Raw genomic sequence first — 22,456 nt, 5'->3', positions numbered from 1 at the left:
AGAAAAGGATTTCTTCCCATCCGCTCCCCATGCTGAAAGGATCTGCAGAGAATAATTGGAGAAACTCCCCAAATACAGGTCTGCCAAGCTTGTAGCATCATACCCAAGAAGACTTGAGGCTGTAGTCACTGCCGAAGGTCCTTCAACAAAGTTCTGTATGTGAATGAGTGTGAATACTTATGTATATGTGATAGTTTTTTTTGTAAAAATTAGCATACTTTAAAAAATCATGTTTTTGCTTTGTCAGTATGGGTTTTGTTTGTAGATTGATTATGATAAAAAAAAAAATACATTTTAGAATAAGGCTTTACTTTCCGGAGGGACTGTATGTTCTAGCTTTAGTTAGGTTTAAAATTGCAGCATTTTATCTCAGCCTCATGGCAAAATGTGTAGAATAGCAGAAATTTTTTATTTTGGGCCCACACAAATTTCTGCAGGCCCACCCACCAATGTATTTCTGTATTTGCACATCTTCACTCAACCCTCATCAAGCTATTTTTTATTTAAACATTGTTTAATATTGTTTAGCATGGCTGAGGCAGGGAGAGTGATCAGCAGTTGGTGATCACAGAGAGGTCTATAATGGTAAATGGCTTTTAACCAGTTGTTCTGGCTTGGGATATGTCTAAAATGTCTCCTCTGCTTTAGCCAGCTTGTTGTTGTCTCACCAAACAATGATGTTGTGTTGTTGTAAACAGAAACAAACCCCGACTAGAGTACGGTATAGTGCATCTGGAAACTAATAGAGAAATTAGGTTATGCAGTGGCTCTAATGTATTTTGGTGTGCTGCACTGCCTGTTGATGTATTGATCCCTCACTCACTATGATGTTCCTGCCCTCCATCCATCCTTCCCTCCCTTCCTCCTTCCCTCCCTTCTCTTTCCCCCTCCACAGCCAAAGGGCTTTCGAAGGTACTACAGCTCCCCACTGCTGATAACGGAGCAATTTGGCTGCATCAAAGAAGTCATGCCCATTGGTAAGCACGCTTTATGTACCTTTGCACTCTAGAGACACTCTAGAGATAAAGAAATGTCATTACAAACCAAGGTGCATGAACAGTGGAGAAAACTGAAGATGACAAGACACTCAGCAATCCTTTATAAGACAATGGAAGTTTGCTTAAAAAATATATATTTTATTGTTGAAAGCAATGTGAGACAAGCCAAAGTGATTTATATAGGCCTGCCTTTCAAAATGTCAATGCACTTACAGTAAATTGATGCACAACTAGATTGTCCTTGTCTGGCTGATTTGACTGACATGAGCTTCTCTTCTCTGGTGTCTCTCCCCAGCTTGTGGCAGTAAAGTGGACCCTGTGTATGAAGCTCTCCGGTTTGGGACCTCTCTGGCACAGAGGGACAAGAGGGCCAGTGTCTCCGAGTCCCCCCACAGGAACTCTGTAAGAACAACAACACAATCTATTACAGTTCAGTCGAGTAAAGGCTTAACTGAATAAGAGACAGAATACAAATGGAATTTTATTGTTGGTGGTGGTGGGCAGGTAGAAGGTCATTGGAAGACTGCAACAGGTGTGACACACAAGGTTTGAGGTGACAAAGAGGTGACAAACAGTACCAGTCAAAAATGTGGACAGACCTACTCATTCAAGGATTTTTCTTTATTTTGATTATTTAGAATAATAATGAAGACATCAAAACTATGAAATAACACATATGGAATCATGTAGTAACCAAAAAAAGAGTTAAACAGATCAAAATATATTTTATTTTTGAGATTCTTCAAAGTATCCACCTGTAATCAGCCTGTGTGTAGCTGGTGTGGAGGAGTCAGGCGCAGGACAGGAGATGAGTAATGAACATACTTTACTCAAGAATTGAAATATATACAACACAAAAACTAGCCCACAATAATGGACCGTATACATACAAACAATCACTCACAAAAAACCATGGGGGAACAGAGGGTTAAATAATGAACACGTAATTGGGGGATTGAAACCAGGTGTGTAAAACAAAGCCAAAACAAATGGAAAATGAAAAGTAAATTGGCGACGGCTAGAAGGCCGGTGACGTCGACCGCAGAAAGCCGCCCGAACAAGGAGAGGGACCGACTTCGGCGGAAGTTGTGACACCACCTTTTGCCTTGATGACAGCTTTGCACACTCTTGGCATTCTCTCAAACAGCTTCATAAGGTTGTCACCTGTAATTCATTTAATTTAACAGGTGTGTCTTGTTAAAAGTTCATTTGTGGAATTTCTTTCCTTCTTAATGTGTTTGAGCCAATCAGTTGTGCTATGACAAGGTAAGGGTGGTTTTCAGAAGATAGCTCTATTTGGTAAAAGACCAACTCCAAGATGAGATTGCATGAATTAGGTCTTCATGGTCGAATTGCTGCAAATAATCCACTACCAAAGAACCCCAATAATAAGAAGAGGCTGACTTGGGCCAAGAAACAAGAGCAATGGACATTAGACTGGTAGAAATCTGTCCTTTGGTCTGAGGAGTCCAAATTTGAGATTTTTGGTTCCAACCGCCGTGTCTTTGTAAGACACAGAGTAGGTGAATGGATGATCTCTGCATGTGTGGTTCCCACTGTGAAGCATGGAGGAGGAGGTGTGATGGTGTGGGGGTGCTTTGCTGGTGACACTGGCAGTGATTTATTTAGAATTGAAGGCACACTTAAGGTAGTCACCTTTGATCATGGCTACTACAGCATTCTGCAGCAATGCGCCATCAAATCTGGTTTGCTCTTAGTGGGACTATCATTTGTTTTTCAGCAGGACAATGACCCAATACACCTCCAGGCTGTGTAAGGGCTATTTGGTTTGGGATGAGTTGGATCGCAGAGTGAATGAAAAGCAGCCAACAAGTGCTCAGCATGTGGGAACTCCTTCGAGACTGTTGGTGAAGTTGGTTGAAAGAATGCCAATAGTGTACAAAGCTGTCATCAATGCAAAGGGTGGCTCCTTTGAAGAATCTCAAATATACTTCATAATATATTTTGATTTTGATTTTGTTTGAAACTTTTTTGGTTCTACATGATTCCTTATGTGTTATTTCATAGTTTTGATGTCTTCACTATTATTCTTCAATGTCAAACTTTTGACTGATACTGTATAAATACTAATTTATTTTACCTTTATTTAACTAGGAGAGTCAGTTAAGAACAAATTCTTATTTTCAATGACAGCCTAGGAACAGTAGGTTAACTGCCTGTTCAGGGGCAGAACGACAGATTTGTACCTTGTCAGCTCGGGGATTTGAACTTGCCCTGCCGCCCCAATACACTAGATTTATGCCCATTAGTTGAAAGAAAGGAAAGGGATTATTGCACAAGCGTGGTGGAATTACCTTAGTGTGTCATGCTCATAGGCTGAAGTTTGGTGAATGACATTCCGCATGCTTAATAATAGTAAAGGATGAGTCCAGACATGACCATATGCGTATTATGACACGACCATATAAATACCTCATATGCTGATGAGTAACTACACCGAACAAACATATAAACGCAACATATAAAGAGTTGGTCCCATGTTTCATGAGCTCCATACTCACAAAAAGCTTATTTCGCTAAAATGTTTACATCCCTGTTCGTGAGCATTTCTCCTTTGCCAAGATAATCCATCCAATTGACAGGTGTGTCATTATACAGGTGCACCTGGTGCTGGAGACAATGAAAGTGCACTTTAAAATGTGCAGTTTTGTCACACAACACAATGCAACAGATGCAATTAGCATCCTGACTGCAGGAATGTCCACCTTAGCTGTTGCCAAAGAATTTCATGTTAATTTCTCTACCATAAGCTGCCTCCAATGTCATTTTAGAGAATTTGGCATTATATCCAACCAGCTTCACAAACACAGACCACGTGTAACCACACCAGCCCAGGATTTCCACATCCGGCTTCTTCACCTGAGTCAGTAAATTTATTTGAGTATTTGATCATCGCTGTTATGCTATAGATACGTTTCAACACAGATCCAAAATGTGCCTGTACGGGATTGAGAAACTGTAATGAAACTACCTCATTAGCAATTCACCACCTGAATGTCATTTAAGAAACTACCCCATCAGCAACGTATAGAGATTAAGAACGAAATTAACTAATGGCTATGTCATTCCAGTGGTTAGGCTACTAATATAATGGTCATTATGCAGGTGATTTCAAAGTGTTTATAACATGTTGTTCTGTTTTTTGGTTTTACTTCTCTTTCGTCTTTGCTTACTGTGAATGAATGAGTGTCGGAATGTAGGGGCGCAGTAGATAAGAAGGGACACTGGCACCCAGGAAACCTGTTGGTGTATCTGTGCTCCGACGCAGTTCTACGGCTGCTGTTTTCCCAGCTTAATTAATTAGAGTTCGATCACTCCTTTTAACCTGGGAGCATGGATGACGGATCAAGGGAATACATCATATTCAGCTGGATGAATGGTATAGACGGGAGACGCTGGATGAATGGTATAGACGGGAGACGCTGGATGAATGGTATAGACGGGAGACTCATGTTAACGTGTGTGCCAAGTGAGCTCTGCCTCTTACTTACAGCAAGGAATGTACAAAAAGGCAAAGTATAGATTGAAAAGCTACAGTCATGGTGTTGTTGTTGTATGCGCATGCCAGCTCTGCCTTGAGTAATGATAGTGTACTGAGATACAGCCACTGTGGTGTAAATATGACCAATAACGGTGTACTCAGATACAGCCACTGTGGTATAAATATGACCAATAATGGTGTACTCAGATACAGCCACTGTGGAGTAAATATGACCAATAACGGTGTACTCAGATACAGCCACTGTGGTATAAATATGACCAATAACGGTGTACTCAGATACAGCCACTGTTGAATAAATATGACCAATAACGGTGTACTCAGATACAGCCACTGTTGAATAAATATGACCAGTAACAGTGTACTCAGATACAGCCACAGTGGAGTAAATATGAACAATAAATGTAAACTCAGATACAGCCACTGTGGTGTAAATATACCAGTAAAGGTGTACTCAGATTAGTTATTTTATTAGGATCCCCATTAGCTGTTGTGAAAGCAGCAGCTACTCTTCTTGCGGGCCACATAAAACATGAAACGTGACATAATGCAGAACATTAAAACACAAGAACAGCTCAAGGACAGAACTAGATAAATGTAAAAATGGCACACGTTGCCTACACATCAATACATAGACACAAACTATCCAGGTCAAATAGGGGAGAGGTGTTGTGCCGTGAGGTGTTGCTTTATCTGTTTTTTGAAACCAGGTTTGCTGTTAATTTGAACAACATGAGATGGAAGGGAGTTCCATGCAATAATTGCTCTATATGATACTGTACGCTTTTTGAACTTCTTCTGGATTTTGGGGCTGTGAAAAGACCCCTGGTGGCATGTCTGGTGGGTGTAGATACATCCACTGTGGAGTAAATGTGACCAATAAAGGTAGACTCGGATACAGCCACTGTGGAGTAAATATGACCAATAAAGGTGTACTTGGATACAGACATTGTTGAGTAAATATTACCAATAAAGGAAATCTACTCCAGGAAGAGATGATGATGATGATGATGATGAGGGGATTGAAATACTTATTCCAGGAGAGATATCTGCTGAGCTTTTAGACAGAGAGGAGGACTTGAAGACTCAAAGTGTAAACAATGCAGTCATTGCAAAAGAAAAAGGGAGCACCTCTCTTCTCTTCTCCTCTCTGGAGCTTATCTGTGTAAATCTAATGTAACCTGTATCTGCAGCTTGAATCAGTCCTGGAAATGATGTCTTAAAACTACCAGGGAAGTCCTGCCAACTACAGATGCTATTTTTAAGCTGAAGTACCTGGCGCTTAAAAACTAGGACAATGGTTAGCATCAGTGATAGCAGAGGGTAAACTCAGTTCACCCACCTAGTTTGTTTACCAGTACATCCCTGGTAAGGATAAGATAGGATGAACTTTAATGTCCCCGAGGGGAAAATAGTCTTAGACACACAGTAGTGCTGCATACAAAATAGACACGGTATATTCTACACTCAACATAATACATAAATTGCATGTTAAACTTGTCATACACATTGTACACGTTTCGCATAGGTTACAATGATAATTGGCACCGATTTAGAAGATCTGCAGTACTGCTTTGGTGGGTTCATATGTTGTTATGATTCCTTCAACTGTTGCCCAGTCATAATATCAGTCAATGTTTTTGTGCTCCGTTGAGCAGCGTTTGTAAATTCAAGATAACATCAAAGCTTTTTTGTTGGTCCTAAATCTAGACCACCCTCTACGATTTCTAGGAAATGTGTCACAAACATTAAAGAGATTTAACAGGATCTTAATAACTTACACTTGCACTTACAAATGTGTCATATGGTACGCATTGCAGGAAAAAGTACAAATTGGAATTTGTAACATATCATACAACCTCCAGGGGGAAAATAAAAAATAAGGACGTAACATATCATAAGATATGGATGATCATGATATGGATGACTCATTTTGCCTCGTGAGTGCTATTTCAAAACTACTAGCTACTACAAAAACTCTGCTGCATCACTTTAAAGATCAGAAATGTGTGTGTGGTCTAGGTATCTAGCTACTGTAGGATCTGAATGACTGGCAACAATCTGTCAGTTAGATGTAATGCTCTCTATCTGCTCCCACAGACCAGTGATTTAGCCCAGGTTCCAGAGGAGGACGACGCTCACAGCAGTCAACATGAACTCACCAGGAAGCACAGTGATAATGGTGAGTACTGTACAAGGTGTACCAAGAGGCAGCCATCAGTCACTAAGAGGCAGCCATCAGTCACTAAGAGGCAGCCATCAGTCACTAAGAGGCAGCCATCAGTCACTAAGAGGCAGCCATCAGTCACTAAGAGGCAGCCATCAGTCACTAAGAGGCAGCCATCAGTCACTAAGAGGCAGCCTTCAGTCACTAAGAGGCAGCCATCAGTCACTAAGAGGCAGCCATCAGTCACTAAGAGGCAGCCATCAGTCACTAAGAGGCAGCCATCAGTCACTAAGAGGCAGCCATCAGTCACTAAGAGGCGGCCATCAGTCACTAAGAGGCAGCCATCAGTCACTAAGAGGCAGCCATCAGTCACTAAGAGGCAGCCATCAGTCACTAAGAGGCAGCCATCAGTCACTAAGAGGCAGCCATCAGTCACTAAGAGGCAGCCATCAGTCACTAAGAGGCAGCCATCAGTCACTAAGAGGCAGCCTTCAGTCACTAAGAGGCAGCCATCAGTCACTAAGAGGCAGCCATCAGTCACTAAGAGGCAGCCATCAGTCACTAAGAGGCAGCCATCAGTCACTAAGAGGCAGCCATCAGTCACTAAGAGGCGGCCATCAGTCACTAAGAGGCAGCCATCAGTCACTAAGAGGCAGCCATCAGTCACTAAGAGGCAGCCATCAGTCACTAAGAGGCAGCCATCAGCCACTAAGAGGCAGCCATCAGCCACAAAGCCATCAGTGACTAAGAGACAGCCATCAGTGACTGAGGCACCAATCAGTGACACTGGGAAATGCACTTCTGTTATGCATAGACTTTATAAATGAAACATTACTGACTGCTCAATGGTATGTCTATAACCTTATATGCCAGATCCTTGATCTAAATTCCAGTTGATTCACTGAATGTAATGGATGCTCATGGAATGTAATGGATACTCACTGAATGTAATGGATATTCACTGAATATAATGGATACTCACTGAATGTCATGGATATTCACTGAATGTAATGGATACTCACTGAATGTAATGGATATTGACTGAATGTAATGGATGCTCACTGAATGTAATGGATGCTTACGGAATGTAATGGATGCCGACTGAATGTAATGGATGCTCACTGAATGTAATGGATGCTCACTGAATGTAATGGATGCTCACTGAATATAATGGATGCTCACTGAATGTAATGGATACTCACTGAATGTAATGGATGCCGACAATGTAATGGATGCTCACTGAATGTAATGGATGCTCACTGAATGTAATGGATTCTGACTGAATGTAATGGATTCTGACTGAATGTAATGGATTCTGACTGAATGCATTGGATTCTCAGTTCTATTTACTGTACTTAGTGTAAGATCTCAAGGAGGAAGAGTAATACGCCTATTGCCCTGACCTTTTGCATGCAGTAGCATTCACCCAGGACAATGAAGTTGTAGAAGGGACACGGGTTGAAGTAGACCTCACATGATTCAAAATGCCTTTAGAAGCTCCACAAAAAGAATATAATCTGACCCCTGAGGATTGGGGAAGGGTAACCTTCTTCTGTGTTCCTCTCTACTTGCCACATGTAGAGACTGTAATTACTCCCCAATGCTACTTGAATATCTGGACAGTGCTCACTAAGAAGAGGAAAATATGGGACAGATTCCAGCATGGGAATCTGTCCCATTAGTAATCCCATCTGAATACTCTATTGCTTTCTGAAATGATGTATTTGTTTATGAAATAGCTTTTCTATCACAGCTTGTACTGTAAAAATAAATACTTAGGTTTATTCCAGGACATTCAGTAGATGAAATCCCACTGCTATCGAGATTCATCCAAGCTTCGCTGTCTTTTCTATGATTGCCAAAGTGTTGATAGCTTTAGTGTTGTCTTTGATAATTGAAGTATTTGTCGTTGATTTGGGGTGATTTACTGAATGTTTTGACATTTTCCAGTGTTCACATCACTTGAGAATGGGACGGAGCCCATTCCCTATTGCCACGTAGCTGAGAGGAAACCTGATGATTCACCGGTAAGGAACACAAACACTTACAGTATAGTAACCAGATTTCCTGTAACTCCGCGGAGGGCAGCGGAGAGAAAAGTTCAACTTCCACACAGACTTGTTCCTACTGTGAATTACATTAGTGTTAGTAATTTAATTCCCGTCCAAGCATATCAGTGGAATGCTAAGGGAGATACAGATCTTTTTTAAATTAGAAATCGTGTAATTGTGTGTTGAACTCATCCAGGACGCCCCTGTTGAGACAACAGGGTCAGTAGAGAGAGAAAAGGGTACCGTATGACAGCTGAGGGTGTGAGAAACAGCCAGCCTGTCTTGTCTTACACAGGTGGAACAGAGTAGAACACACCAACATCATTTTAATACTGTTTAATGAGATCACAAATAATGTCTCTTGCGAGGCGCCTGCCTCATCTACAGTACAGTTCCGTTGTCTTGGGCGATGCGCTCTTTCATGACGAAACACAAATGCATTGAGAAAGACTGCTGGCACATAGAACCCAGGTAGAAGTAAACACTGCAAGAACTGTTCATGATAAATCATAATAACCTCTGATCTGGAAATGGAAAATACAAAGTTATTGTTCTTCAGTGGAGCCCAGTGACTGATTATTTTCTCAGCTCTTATTGTTTGTGTGTGCTGCAGAAATGTCCCTCTAGAATGTCTCTTAACCCACGGCTATCCTTAGTCTATTGCCCATTTGTCCTACGGACCAACACATTGACATAAAGTCTAAGGATAGCACAAACTGCTCTGGAGACAAATGAGCTCTGGGCTTAGTAAGGTTGGTGTCATCCCAATTTGAAATATGCATTGTCTATAATGGGTAGGGCTTGAACCTACCCAAAAGAGGAGCAGTGTGAAAATCCTATAATTAACTAGCTTCTAAACTTAGATTTCAACATGTCACAATTAGTCTATGGAGAGGAAGAGAACTGACATGAGACATTAGCTTTTGTTGTCTGTTGGCCCTGAGCAAATCGTAGCTCTGGACTAAAGGATGTCCTGAGATATTGTACAGTATTCTATTGAAAGCTTCTGCTAACTGTGTCTGTGCTGTGTGTGCTGGTGGGCTGTACTCTACTCTGTGCCTTCAGCCTGAGACCTGATCCTGAGCCAGTTCTGGCTGTGTGGGTGTCCATCAGCATGCTACTTACTATTGGCCAGACTCCCATCACTACTTACTTTCCCAGGAGTTAGGAGAAAAACACATCTCCCTTACAGACAAATTATACCCTTGCCTCGGCCACTGACACACACAGATATGAATAGGCTTTTACCCTGATGTTTATATCTCCAGCTCCGGTCTGTGCAATATTTATTTTCTGCGCGCAGCCTGACACATTACAAAACTAGTGCAAACTCCATTCTGTTCCCTGTAGTGTAATATTGATTAGCAAACCCCAGACAGATTTATTTTGCCCTCTCTCTGGCTTCTACAGTGGTAGAAAGAAAAAAATACATGTATAAGAAATGCCGTATTCATGTTCCCAGAACATGTTTCATATTTGTAATATTTCTAGCCAGCCTCTATCATTAATTTGACATTTTTATCCTTAATGTCAACTTTGGAAATGACCAAAAACACAAAAAATACAGAGAAACACAAAGATATACAAGTGAATGTACACACACACACACACACACACACACACACACACACACACACACACACACACACACACACACACACACACACACACACACACACACACACACACACACACACACACACACACACACACACACACACACACACACACACTATGCGATCTCTCCTGGCCAGCTCGCTGAAACATGTAAAGTGGTATTTTCCACCACTCTTATCTGGCAAGCTTAGCACGGCTGGGAGGATGTCGTTTGTTCGTCTGAAGGCAGGTCTTTAAAAGCAGCCTGGCACCCAAACACAAGGACACACAGACACAGGCTCTACAGGATAATGAGCAGAGGAATGAACCACGCTGCAGGAGCAGATTGTCCCGTGTTGCCTCTTGTCCTATCTGAAATGAGAGACACAAATTACTAGCTGGCCTATTCAATTGTACAGCCCATTTCTTGTCCTATATTCCAAACCAACCAACACCTGTTCCCTTGACATCTTACGTCCCCTTGTCTTAACCAACACCTGTTCCCTGGACATCTTACATCCCCATGTCTTGAATGATTGAGAAGTAATCAAATGGCTTGTACATTGTTTTCTTACACTCATTTGTGAACTTAGAGGTTTTTTTGCTGCTCGTTTAACTCTTCACTCTGTCTCATTGGCCCTACTGCAGTTATCATTGTTTTGACATTTTCCAATGTAATGGCCACCATACAGACAAATATAACCACCCAGGGCGGAGGAAATGTCCCCAGAGAGCTGTTAGTCTGCCATAATGATCCCCTAAAGTTTCTGTTGTGCCTTACCGCATTTTCACTCAGGGCCAGCAGAACATTTCACTCAGGACCAGCAGTACATTTCACTCAGGGCCAGCATAACATTTCACTCAGGACCAGCAGTACATTTCACCCAGGGCCAGCAGAACATTTCACTCAGGACCAGCAGTACATTTCACCCAGGGCCAGCAGAACATTTCACTCAGGGCCAGCAGAACATTACACCCAGGACCAGCAGTACATTTCACCCAGGGCCAGCAGAACATTTCACCCAGGGCCAGCAGTACATTTTACCCAGGGCCAGCAGTACATTACACCCAGGACCAGCAGTACATTTCACCCAGGGCCAGCAGTACATTTCACCCAGGGCCAGCAGTACATTTCACCCAGGGCCAGCAGTACATTTCACCCAGGGCCAGCAGAACATCTCACCCAGGGCCAGCAGAACATCTCACCCAGGGCCAGCAGAACATTTCACCCAGGGTCAGCAGTACATTTCACCCAGGGCCAGCAGAACGGTTCACCCAGGGCCAGCAGCACACATACACAATCCATGTCTCAATTGTCTCAAGGCTTAAAAATCCTCTTTAACCTGTCTCATCCTCATCATCTACACTGATTGAAGTGGATTAATGGTGACATCAATAAAGAATCATAGCTTTCCCCTGGATTCACCTGGCCAGTCTATGCCATGGAAAGAGCAAGTGTTCCTAATGTTTTGTACGCTCAGTATACATGTAAACAGGAGTAACAGTGACAAGTAACAGACTAAAATAGATAGGTACTAATGGCAATCAATAATCAGTGAACAGCAGCATAGTGGTAGTAATAAATCAAATCAATAATCATTTCAGCAGCAGCGTAGGTGTGAGGGTGAGCAGTAGTTATTAGCCATTTAACAGTCTTATGGCCAGGGGATAGAAGCTGTTTAGTCGTCTGTTGGTCTGAGCCTTGATGCACCGGTACCGTCTGCCAGACTGGAGCATGGAGAACAGTCCATGTCTCGGGTGGCTGGAGTCTTTGGCAATTTTATGGGCCTTTCTCAGACACCGCCTGGCATTCTGGGTCATTGTGACATTGCGACTAATTGTGACAAAAGCAGAAAGTGCGTAAAGGTGCGTAAAAATACGGTTACTGAATGTGTCTGCGATAATTGTGTTAGCACGTCTCTAACAACATCCTCTCCGCCCCTGCTATTATTGTCTTTTCATTTCCTGGGAGCTTATGAAAACAGATCAACTCAACAAGAGGATGCTTCCTCCCACACATGTATATAATGTTGTGGAAACTTTACAGTAGCAGGTGGCAGAACGACTTCAGCAATTCTCTCTTTTTTTCATTGGAACAAGAGCTCATTCTATTCTAGGAAAAATCTAAAGGAATGAATGAAGTAATGCATTTCCTCTGTGATTTGATTAGGGTATAACAACAAACCTGTAGTAGTTTTTTGCACGTCTATACTCTGTTTTGTGGATCGTGCTGACAGCTGCTGTTTGTGTGTGTGTGTCTGTGTGTGTGTCTGTATGCGTGTGTGTGTGTGTGTCTGTATGCGTGTGTGTGTGTCTGTATGCGTGTGTGTGTGTGTCTGTATGCGTGTGTGTGTGTGTGTGTCTGTGTGTGTGTCTGTATGCGTGTGTGTGTGTCTGTATGCGTGTGTGTGTGTGTGTCTGTGTGTGTGTCTGTATGCGTGTGTGTGTGTGTGTTATGCCTTGCAGGAGAGGAAATGGCTGCAGAAGGACACACTTCAGCTCAACACCTATGTTGCTTTGTTTACATTCACTCCCCAGGAGAGTGAAGACCTGGAGATGAGGTCAGTGGTATACACAAACACAAACACACACACACATTCCCCTTTTCTCTCCAAGTTGATATTATTTTGTGACTGGCCCCCAATTGTGGTGGCAAATTGTAATGGAAATAAGCTTCAGTCGACCCACACATCTACACACACAAATCTACACACATATCTACACGCACAAATCTACACACACTGAAGCTGTCCATGAACCTGGTAGCAGGCACCAATGGCCAGTCAGTCACACATTACCGTTGTCTCACTTTTGTAATACTTACAAAAACAGTGTCATAAATGGTGTGACTGATTTATGGGACTGCTTAGTTTAAACTCTCTTATCTACAAGGGCCAGAAGCTCCTACTAGCTCACTGTCAGAACAGGGTGTTTGATTGATTTCTGATGGGCCTTGGCCTTGCCTGGACATTTCCTGCATTTTCTTTGTTAAAACCACGACGTTAACAATTACCTTAGGTTTCTCTTGAATGTAGAACACACTGTGTTTACCTCGATAAGCAGGCAGACGTCACTGAATGCATGCTGTAGTCACTGCTCAATAGATATCTGGTCTTTGCCAGTGCTATTCTCTAATACAACATGAATAAACACTGTCTGTTTTGTTATGCATGACAATTAAATTGTCTGTGATTTGTGTGTGGTCTTCTGCTTGTACTTTGCTCAGTTTAACGACCATAAGACTATCTCTTAATCACGAGGCAGGCATAAACCCACATTCATTCATTTGATTATAAAGATATCGACACATGAATATGGTTATGATTTGACCCGATTCATTAGCTTATAAAGATGTTGTTACATAAATATGGTTGTGATTTGACACAATTACAATATGATGAGATAGAAAGACAATACCTGATGGTTTATTGCTTATCATAAACTGTGGTTCGTGCCCTGAATGCTGATTTGCTGACAGCCGTGATATATCAGACCGTATACCACGGGTATGACAAAACATGTATTTTTAATTGCTCTATTTGGTAACCAGTTTATAATAGAAATAAGAATAGAAATAAGGCACCTCTGAGGTTTTTGGTATATGGCCAATATACTTTACCACAGCTAAGGGCTCTATCCAGTCACTCCGCATTGCGTTGTGCTAAAGACCAGCCCTTAGCCGTGGTATATTGGCCATAAACCACACCCACTCGGGCCTCATTGCTTAATGAGACAAATATCAACGTCTTTGTGATATTTTCTGGAACCTGTGGAAAGCTGGCAACCCACAGGGCACACACTGGTTGTTTCCATGTCATTTCAATTAAATTACGTTGAACCAACGTGGAATAGATGTTGAATTGACGTCTGTGCCCAGTGAGAATTGTCTGGACTACGTAAATATTAACATATAGGGCACCGTTTTCTTTATGTAATTTTGCTATGGGCCCTTAAGACATAAGAGTTTCTCTCTCAACAGCCCTTGACCCTAAGTATCCATTTTACTCCATTGTTCCCTTAGTAATCCAGTCCTTGGATCTGGCGTGTATAATGTCTACACTGTCTCCTCTCAGACGCTCCAATCATCTGAGATCTTCCTCCTTGCTCCCCAGAAAGATTTCAATCATCCCCTACTTCATTTGAAATTCATTCACACCCACATCACAGCATGACTCCCAACCCACAAATAGCTGCTGTACAGTTGGGTGCTGCTTCAATGTGTTGTTTTAAATCTTCTCCTATGAAAGACAAGCTAGACAGGATCAAGGTCTCAGGATCCCATTACAGACCCTAATCAACACTTCAGACAGACACAATAAATCACATTGTACTGTGGACTTTAAAGGCACCCTCATCAAAAGGTGGAGAAATTTCACTCTCTTTTTACATTACATGTTGTGACACCTGTCTTGTGATAACTTTCTTCTGTATAATTTGTTATTAGCCTACTGCAACATGATGATTTTAGTATATTTTTTATTATACTAGGCAAGTCAGTTAAGAATAAATTCTTATTTTCAATGACGGCCGTGGAACATTGGGTTAACTGCCTTGTTCGGGGGCAGAACGACAGATTTTTACCTTGTCAGCTCGGGGATTCGATCGTGCAGCCTTCCGGTTACTAGTCCAACACTCTAGCCACTAGGCTACCTTCCGGTCACTAGTCCAACACTCTAGCCACTAGGCTACCTTCCGGTTACTAGTCCAACACTCTAGCCACTAGGCTACCTTCTGGTTACTAGTCTAACACTCTAGCCACTAGGCTACCTTCCGGTTACTAGTCTAACACTCTAGCCACTAGGCTACCTTCCGGTTACTAGTCCAACACTCTAGCCACTAGGCTACCTTCCGGTTACTAGTCTAACACTCTAGCCACTAGGCTACCTTCTGGTTACTAGTCTAACACTCTAGCCACTAGGCTACCTGTCGCCCCCATGATGATGGTGATGAAACCATAAAAGCATGTTTCCAAACATATTCCGATTGGCAATATATTTAATAAACCAAAACTTCCATCTTTTTTTTTATAATCGAAAGATCTCAATAGATGACCATTTTTAACATGTTCAAACTAAAACCACAGTGTTTTTCCTCTCACAGACCTGTCTCAATAGACAGGATATTTTTTAAAGAGATATTATGACTCTAGGAATCAACGAGTCATAATTGAAACATTATTTCAGATTTTTCTTTCTTATAGTCAGATTAAATCTAATTTACAGCATCAGAGACGTTGATTTTCTTTTAATACACAATTTATTTCTAATTTAGACCCGGAGACAGAATCCTACTGGCAGACGACTCCAATGATGACTGGTGGAAGGTATGTATTTAAGTGGAAGACAGCTAGTACTGACATTTAAACCACTACACTACACCAGTCCAGGGCCGGCATTATGGGGGGGCCTTAGGGGGCATGGCCCATCCTACTCTACCTCCTTACCCTACCCTACCTCCTCTTTGATCATTTATTTGACAGAGACACGCGCCAACAGACAGACTCATCAATCTCAGTTAAAGCATCCAAGCGAATGAAGCAGCGCCCCTTTGTCTCAGTATGTGTAGACCATGTAGCTGATGCTGTCTGTACCAAAATAGCATGGCATGTGTTTTTACTATAATTTAAAATGTTGTATCAAGAAGAAGGGGAGGTTTGTGTGGAGAATATGGTGCATCTCTCTCCAGAATGCATTTGTAGGAAAGAGCCCATTTGGCAATGTCTGATTTCTGATTGTTTTAACTCACCACATACACCACTAATAAGCTGAGCCTCTCAGTCATTTTTTTCTTCACCTCACACAAGTCAATGAAGTCAGTTTATTTTTTTACATCCATTGTGAATGATAATTCCTCAGTATGTGAAAAATCTATCCAACACTCCCGGCCTCGATAATCACCAAGCCTTGGTGTGAAAGAGCTAAATATCATGATCCCATATATCCAGTGGAAACATCATTAAAAAACAAACATATTTCTGTCCTGAGCTCACTGGCGCAAGAAACTCACATGGGCCCGGAATAGACTAGTTGATACAATGTTGCAAGTTCACTAGCTACAGCTACAGCTTCAGGCTGGACCAAGTGATGATTTGATACAAAGTTGCACTTCACTAGCAATAGCTCATGTCAAGACATAGAAAGGGAGGCAGAGAGATGAATGTGATTGAAAGAACCAGAATTTTCATCAGGATATTTTCTACTGTTTGTATTTGTCGGCTTTACGCCTATGTATTTTACTTAGTTGACGATGGAAGTTATAGGCCTACTGCTGCATTGGCCTATAGGCTGTCTCTGAGTTCTATGCTGTCATTTCTTTAGCCGCCAATGGATCACAGTGTATCAATGTGTCCATATGAGGTTGGTGCTCTCGCCATAGTTAAATTTGAACTTTTAGATGTTTATCATTTTACTTCAGATTTTTATGATTAACCACATGACAATAATTTTGAAAAAAACCTAAAACGTTATTATTGAAATGAAACTGTTCCATGAAATCACGCGTATAAAAATGATCATGACTGCCAAGCAGATCAGTAGAAGTGGTAGGATAAATTGTAAGTTTCCCCAAACTTGAAGCTCACCAGCTGCCTATGTGCTTTACTATTAGACCCATTAACCCATTGTGAACGCTCAAGCGGATGCACACATAGGAGGTCCTGTGGAAAAACATTGCCCCCCCCTATGGAAATCAAAGGCCGGTCCAACGGATTCTTTCTGGCGCTGGGTCTGCACCAGTCTGCTGCCATGTTAGTAAGACCAGGAGCTGTGATGGTGTATAATGTTTCTTCTGGGTGATGGATCTAGGGCATGATCGAGGACAGGATCGGTTTCTTCCCAGCAGCCTTTGCTCACCAGGTGAAGACCGGAGACAGAGTGTTCAGGTGTCACCGGACGTTTATCGGCTGTAAGGAGCAAGGCCAGATCACTCTGAAGGAGGGCCAGGTATGTGATCTCACTGTTACCCGCAATACAATGATAATTGTGGCCTGTCTGGTTGTGTGGTAATGCCCAGCCTTCGGCACGCATGTTTGCGGTGTCGTCATAGGTTTGAATCTGGCCTGCTGCCTTTTGAGACAACCTCTCTCTATCTTTCTGTCTCTCTATCTTGCGATCTCTAGCTCTTTTATCTTTCCATCTTGCTATCTCTTTCTATCTCTCGCTATCTTTCCTGTCATCCTCTATCTGTACGTCTCCAATAAAATCCGAAATTCCATAACAGCATTATTTTAAATCATACCATAATTATGTCAAACTATTTTGTGACAAAAAAGTACCCAATTATCCCCAATTGAACTAATATACAAGAAAACATGATTGTTATTATCAGTTGTTAAAGAATTGTATAGTTAGTCCCTTAAATGTTTCCATGTACAACTTTACTTGCTGCAGTTCATGTTTAAGCCCCAGATACAAATGGAAATCAGATACAGTTCATATGCTCACCAATTCCCATAGGCAATGGGAGTCCTGGGCACTCAGTCCAAAGACTCTCTCCCGGGACATTCACTTCAAAGGAGGGACCTGAGCTGGCCAATTGGTAGTCCCCCCCCCTCTCAGCAGTTTCCATTGCATTACCATTTTGGCACGGCAAATGCCGTCTCAAATCCTTTTCCCACAATGCTTTGCATGGCCATTTTAGGATTCAGAGGAGAGTTCATGCTAGTAACCCCCAATGGAGATGCATCCATTCCTAACACTTTGAAGATGACTCAGTGACCTCATAGCTCTGCCTCCATCCCCAATGAGTAGCAACATCCGCTGTTTCCAGTCACACAGCCATTCACACTACCCCTCTACAGCTGTATCAAAGACTATTCAGACTACCTTTTGCAGCTGTATCAAAGACTATTCAAACTACCCTCTGCAGCTGTATACAAAACTATTCAAACTACCCCTCTGCAGCTGTATACAAAACTATTCAAACTACCCCTCTACAGCTGTATAAAATACTATTCAAACTACCCCTCTGCAGCTGTATCAAAGACTATTCAAACTACCCCTCTACAGCTGTATCAAATACTATTCAAACTACCCCTCTACAGCTGTATCAAAGACTATTCAAACTACCCCTCTACAGCTGTATCAAAGACTATCAGGCAAATACAGACAGGTGTCATTGTTGTTTGGTGGGAGAATTAAATATTTCTTACAGTGACCCTAAAGCTACTTCGCCCTTTAGGGCCACTGTGCATTGTGAATTGAATGTGTTAAAATGTGTTTTGTTTGTACAAAAAGCAACTAAATCACAAGATCATTATTCACTGTTTCATCAGATTTGTGTAAGCGGTGAGGATGAACACAGTGGCTTCATCCGAGTGGCCAGTGGAAAGAAGAGAGGCTATGTGCCCTGTGATGTCCTGGAAAACATCTGAGAGCGAGAGAGAGAAATAGAGAGTGCTGGAGAGCGATAACGAGAGGAAGAGAAGGAGAGAGAGGAGGGAGGAGAGGCACAGTGGCACACTCCCATGATGCGCAGGGATGGCTCTGACAGTTGCACTGATTAGATGCCAACCTCAGGCGTGAGGGAGAGGACCATTCTTCCCACAAAATGGCCGCCTGAAACCATGGAGGAAATCCTCTGAGCTGTGGATCCAAAATATTTCTGTTGCCATTAAGGGAATAGCTTTGTCAGAGTCAGAGCCAACCTTCCTCTTTCCCTTTTAGCCTGAAGGGGAAAATGTTGCGACGGATCAGATAACCTGAATTTGTGGTCACAGGGAGGGAGAGTGGGGTGATTGCATCTCTGGATTTGGTTAGATTTTTATTCCGATTTTGTTTGATTTTTAGGTGAACAGCTGAGAATTGTTTGTTCTTTTTGGGATGTCCCAGTGGAGAATGCAGGTGACGGATCATGCATGAATATACTGAATGTACTCGTGTGTCTACTACTGAGACAGAGAGAGAGCAAGGAAAGCTACTTTCAGCAACTTTCTTTATCCATACATTCTTGCTTATTTAGCATCAGCTGCAGCTAAACCACTTGTTTAACCTAAAGCCCAAATGTTCAAGCACTTGTTCTCTATAGCTGAAGATTCTGTTCTGAAATAATCAAATCATATTTTATTCACTTACGCTAACTTTGATGCAAGCAGTTGAGGTTACAAACAGCATATTAATCAAAAGCATAGAAGATAAGTCCCTTTTCTTCTATGCTCGTATGATGGCTCTACTGAGTCTTGATAGCCTCAAGCTCACAACTACAGACCCATTCTCCCAAGAATCCGTCCCTCTGTGATACAAAAAATTCCATACATTGGATTTGTCACTGGAGAGGAATAACGAAAAGAATTAGACGAAGCAGAAATTTATCAAGATTTCTGAGGTAGTATTGTTCAAAGGAGAAAAATATTTTGCACAAATCTAGTGATGTTCCTAGTCTAGCTGCTTACCCATCCACATTTGCGTTTAAAAAATGACACCACAAAAGGACTACAAACCTGTCAAACAGATTTTGTGAATATTTCAAAACAATGAATACCTAATTTGCAACTTAGTCTGGTGATAATATTCTCTTCGGGTAACTCATCATGACATTGTTTCTTGGTGTGTTTTATAAAGGATAATGGATTTGATAAGAAATTATGTGAATTTAGGAAGCGGGCAAGCTCTAACAAGTGGTTAGATCAATTGTTTTTGAATATATGTCATCAAATCTGCATACCTGTTGTAGTGGCTTGGTGTGGTATCTAATATACATTTCAACACAATTACATTAAATTCTATACACCAAAACAAGTTATATACATTATTTTCTTTTACAAATGGCTTTTTACACCTGTTATTGTCAAGATATTTGATCAGGGAAGCTTCAATGCATGAGCTACTTGAAATTCAGCTTTGATTTACATTCATGTATGCTTGATCCAATTGCACTAAATGGTCACTCAGATATGGCTATTCACGTTAAACAATGTAAACCCATTTTTCATCGAATCAAGACATGCTTGTTGAGATGTAACTATCCCTTTAATGTCACTCTTTATGACACACTCCTGTTCAATTCCTTTCTCTTGAGGAACAGCAATATTCTTTGAGGATTTCTTGATCATCCTCATGTATATTTGTTTTCTGTTAAAATATTATTATGAACTGTCAAAGGAAAGGTATGGTAGTAAATGTGTCTCTCTATAAATTCATCTAAGCTGCACTGAAACTCCGTGAACTTTCTATAAATTCCCTAGTTTTCCCGAAATCCCAGTTGGAGGATTTTGGGAATAAGAAGACAATTAGCAGGAAATATGGAATCTTCCAACTAGGATTTCTGGGAAACCAGGGAATATATTGAAAGTTCCTGAAATTTTGCAACCATAGTCAAAGACCACTGTATTGTATAGATTGTATGCACAGAATAAAAAATAAATTGATTAGAATTTTTAAAAATCAATTGTATCAATTTATTATCACCGTTTGGGGAAACTATTTACAGAATATATAAAGCACTGTCCTTAACTCGAGATAGATAGCTTTGTCTTCATACTCGGAACACAGAAAACATCACAGTCATGTATGCCTGTGCTGACTATACATTGAAGTATAAAGGAAGTTAGAGGTAGTTTCGCGAGCCTATACTAACTAGCTTTGGCGCAGATACCCATAGACTTCCAGTCATTGTGCTAATGCTAGTTAACATTTTCTTGTGAAACTACCTTTAACTTCCTTCATGCTGGACATAGCGACATAAAAATGGTATCCACCAGTATGACCTCCAATATAATACTAGCTAAGACAAGCCTTGGTTAACCTGGGGCCTGCTGCCCTATCAGAGAAAATATCTTATGAGGACCCATCTACCGTGATGAAGAGGCTGCTTCCCCCCTCATCCTCACCTACTTCCCCTTCTGTAGCTCCATACACATTTTCCACATGAGAACAAAGAAAGGGATGCACATTCCCTCATAACAAATATAAATAATATGGGAATCACGTTGATATTTTCTGGAAATACTGATGCTCTACCTTCACAATAAAAATGGAAATATATTTCCCTTTTAAACCTCTGGTAATAAAATGTTGAATAGCTCACACGGTAGAACTGTTAACAACTACATGCCATGTGGCCATCTAGACTGATCACATATTTTATGCAGAAGAACACCCTCTACTGACAGCATTGTGCATTGTGTTCTCATGATTATACTGCAACATCCTGTAGCATCAAAACGCAATATAGTCACCAAGTCACTGAGTGATACAGTTTTCCATGTCTTTTTACACATCTGTCACAAACTATTCATAAAGCCCTACACAGACAGCCGTGCCTTTGATTCTCCCACCCACTACTTAATTAACTGTTGCTAATTGGCTCATAATTTGCTAAACTGTACCACTTTAATTATCTTCAAGCTGTCATTTTGTTTTTACTGCGGCTCCTAGGTTCACTAGCCCCATTAGGCAGCTGTTCAGAAGTGTAGTGGCTGCTGAAAGATTCTCCTGGCAGGGGGCAGAGACAGTTTTAAATACTCACCCTTGTCTTGTTCCCCTGTTTGTCTTTGTCATGACACAGGCTAGTCCACCAGGGCTGATACAGGCCTCAACCACCAGACTCTAGCACCCCTCCGTTGGTATTGGCCTGACATGAACCTGTATTGCATTAACAACGTTACAGTTTGTTTTTGAATCACTTTGGTGTAAAGTACAGAGCCTATAGAAAGTCTGCACCCTCTTTTTCACATGGTGTTGCGTTAAAGTAAAACATGTTTTTGATCTATACAGAATACTCCATAATGTCAAAGTGAAAATAAAATGATACACATATTTACAAATTAATTAAAATTAAATAAGTAAAATATAGTCGCATTAATATTCACCCCCTTTGTTTAGGCAAGCCTTAATTAGTTCAGAAGTAAAATGTGGCTTAACAAATCACATAAGTTATATGGACTCACTGTGTGAAATAAGAGGTTGACATTCTTTTTTAATGACTACCCCTTCCTCTGTTCCCCATACATAAAACATCTGTAAGGTCCCTCAGTCAAGTACTGAATTTTAAGCATAAATTCAACTACAAAGACTAGGGAGCTTTTCGAAAGTGTCGTGAAGAAGGGCAGTGGTTGGTAGATGGTTAACATTAACAAATCAGACATTTAATATATCTAAGCATGGTCAAGTTAATCATTATGCTGTGG

At 41.3% G+C, this 22,456-nt stretch overlaps 1 protein-coding gene across 3 annotated transcripts in view; it reads left to right on the top strand.

Annotated features, from left to right (window-relative positions):
- stac (SH3 and cysteine rich domain) overlaps nt 1-20,715 on the top strand; it is a 48,992-nt gene extending 28,277 nt beyond the window's left edge. For all 3 annotated transcript variants that reach the window (XM_020488300.2, XM_020488299.2, XM_031829170.1), the window contains 8 exons: nt 896-977; nt 1,294-1,400; nt 6,619-6,700; nt 8,636-8,712; nt 12,799-12,893; nt 15,604-15,655; nt 17,136-17,273; nt 18,605-20,715. In XM_020488300.2, the coding sequence (XP_020343889.1) occupies nt 896-977; nt 1,294-1,400; nt 6,619-6,700; nt 8,636-8,712; nt 12,799-12,893; nt 15,604-15,655; nt 17,136-17,273; nt 18,605-18,703 (732 nt within the window). In that variant the 3' untranslated portion in view covers nt 18,704-20,715. The remainder of the gene's footprint in view (nt 1-895; nt 978-1,293; nt 1,401-6,618; nt 6,701-8,635; nt 8,713-12,798; nt 12,894-15,603; nt 15,656-17,135; nt 17,274-18,604) is intronic.
- Nucleotides 20,716-22,456: the final 1,741 nt, after the last annotated feature.

The sequence above is a fragment of the Oncorhynchus kisutch genome, linkage group LG7 (genome assembly GCF_002021735.2).
Source record: "Oncorhynchus kisutch isolate 150728-3 linkage group LG7, Okis_V2, whole genome shotgun sequence".
NCBI classification, from domain to species: domain Eukaryota; kingdom Metazoa; phylum Chordata; class Actinopteri; order Salmoniformes; family Salmonidae; genus Oncorhynchus; species Oncorhynchus kisutch.
The sequence above is the reverse complement of the archived record's forward strand: the minus strand, read 5'-3'. Positions and strand labels throughout refer to the sequence as shown.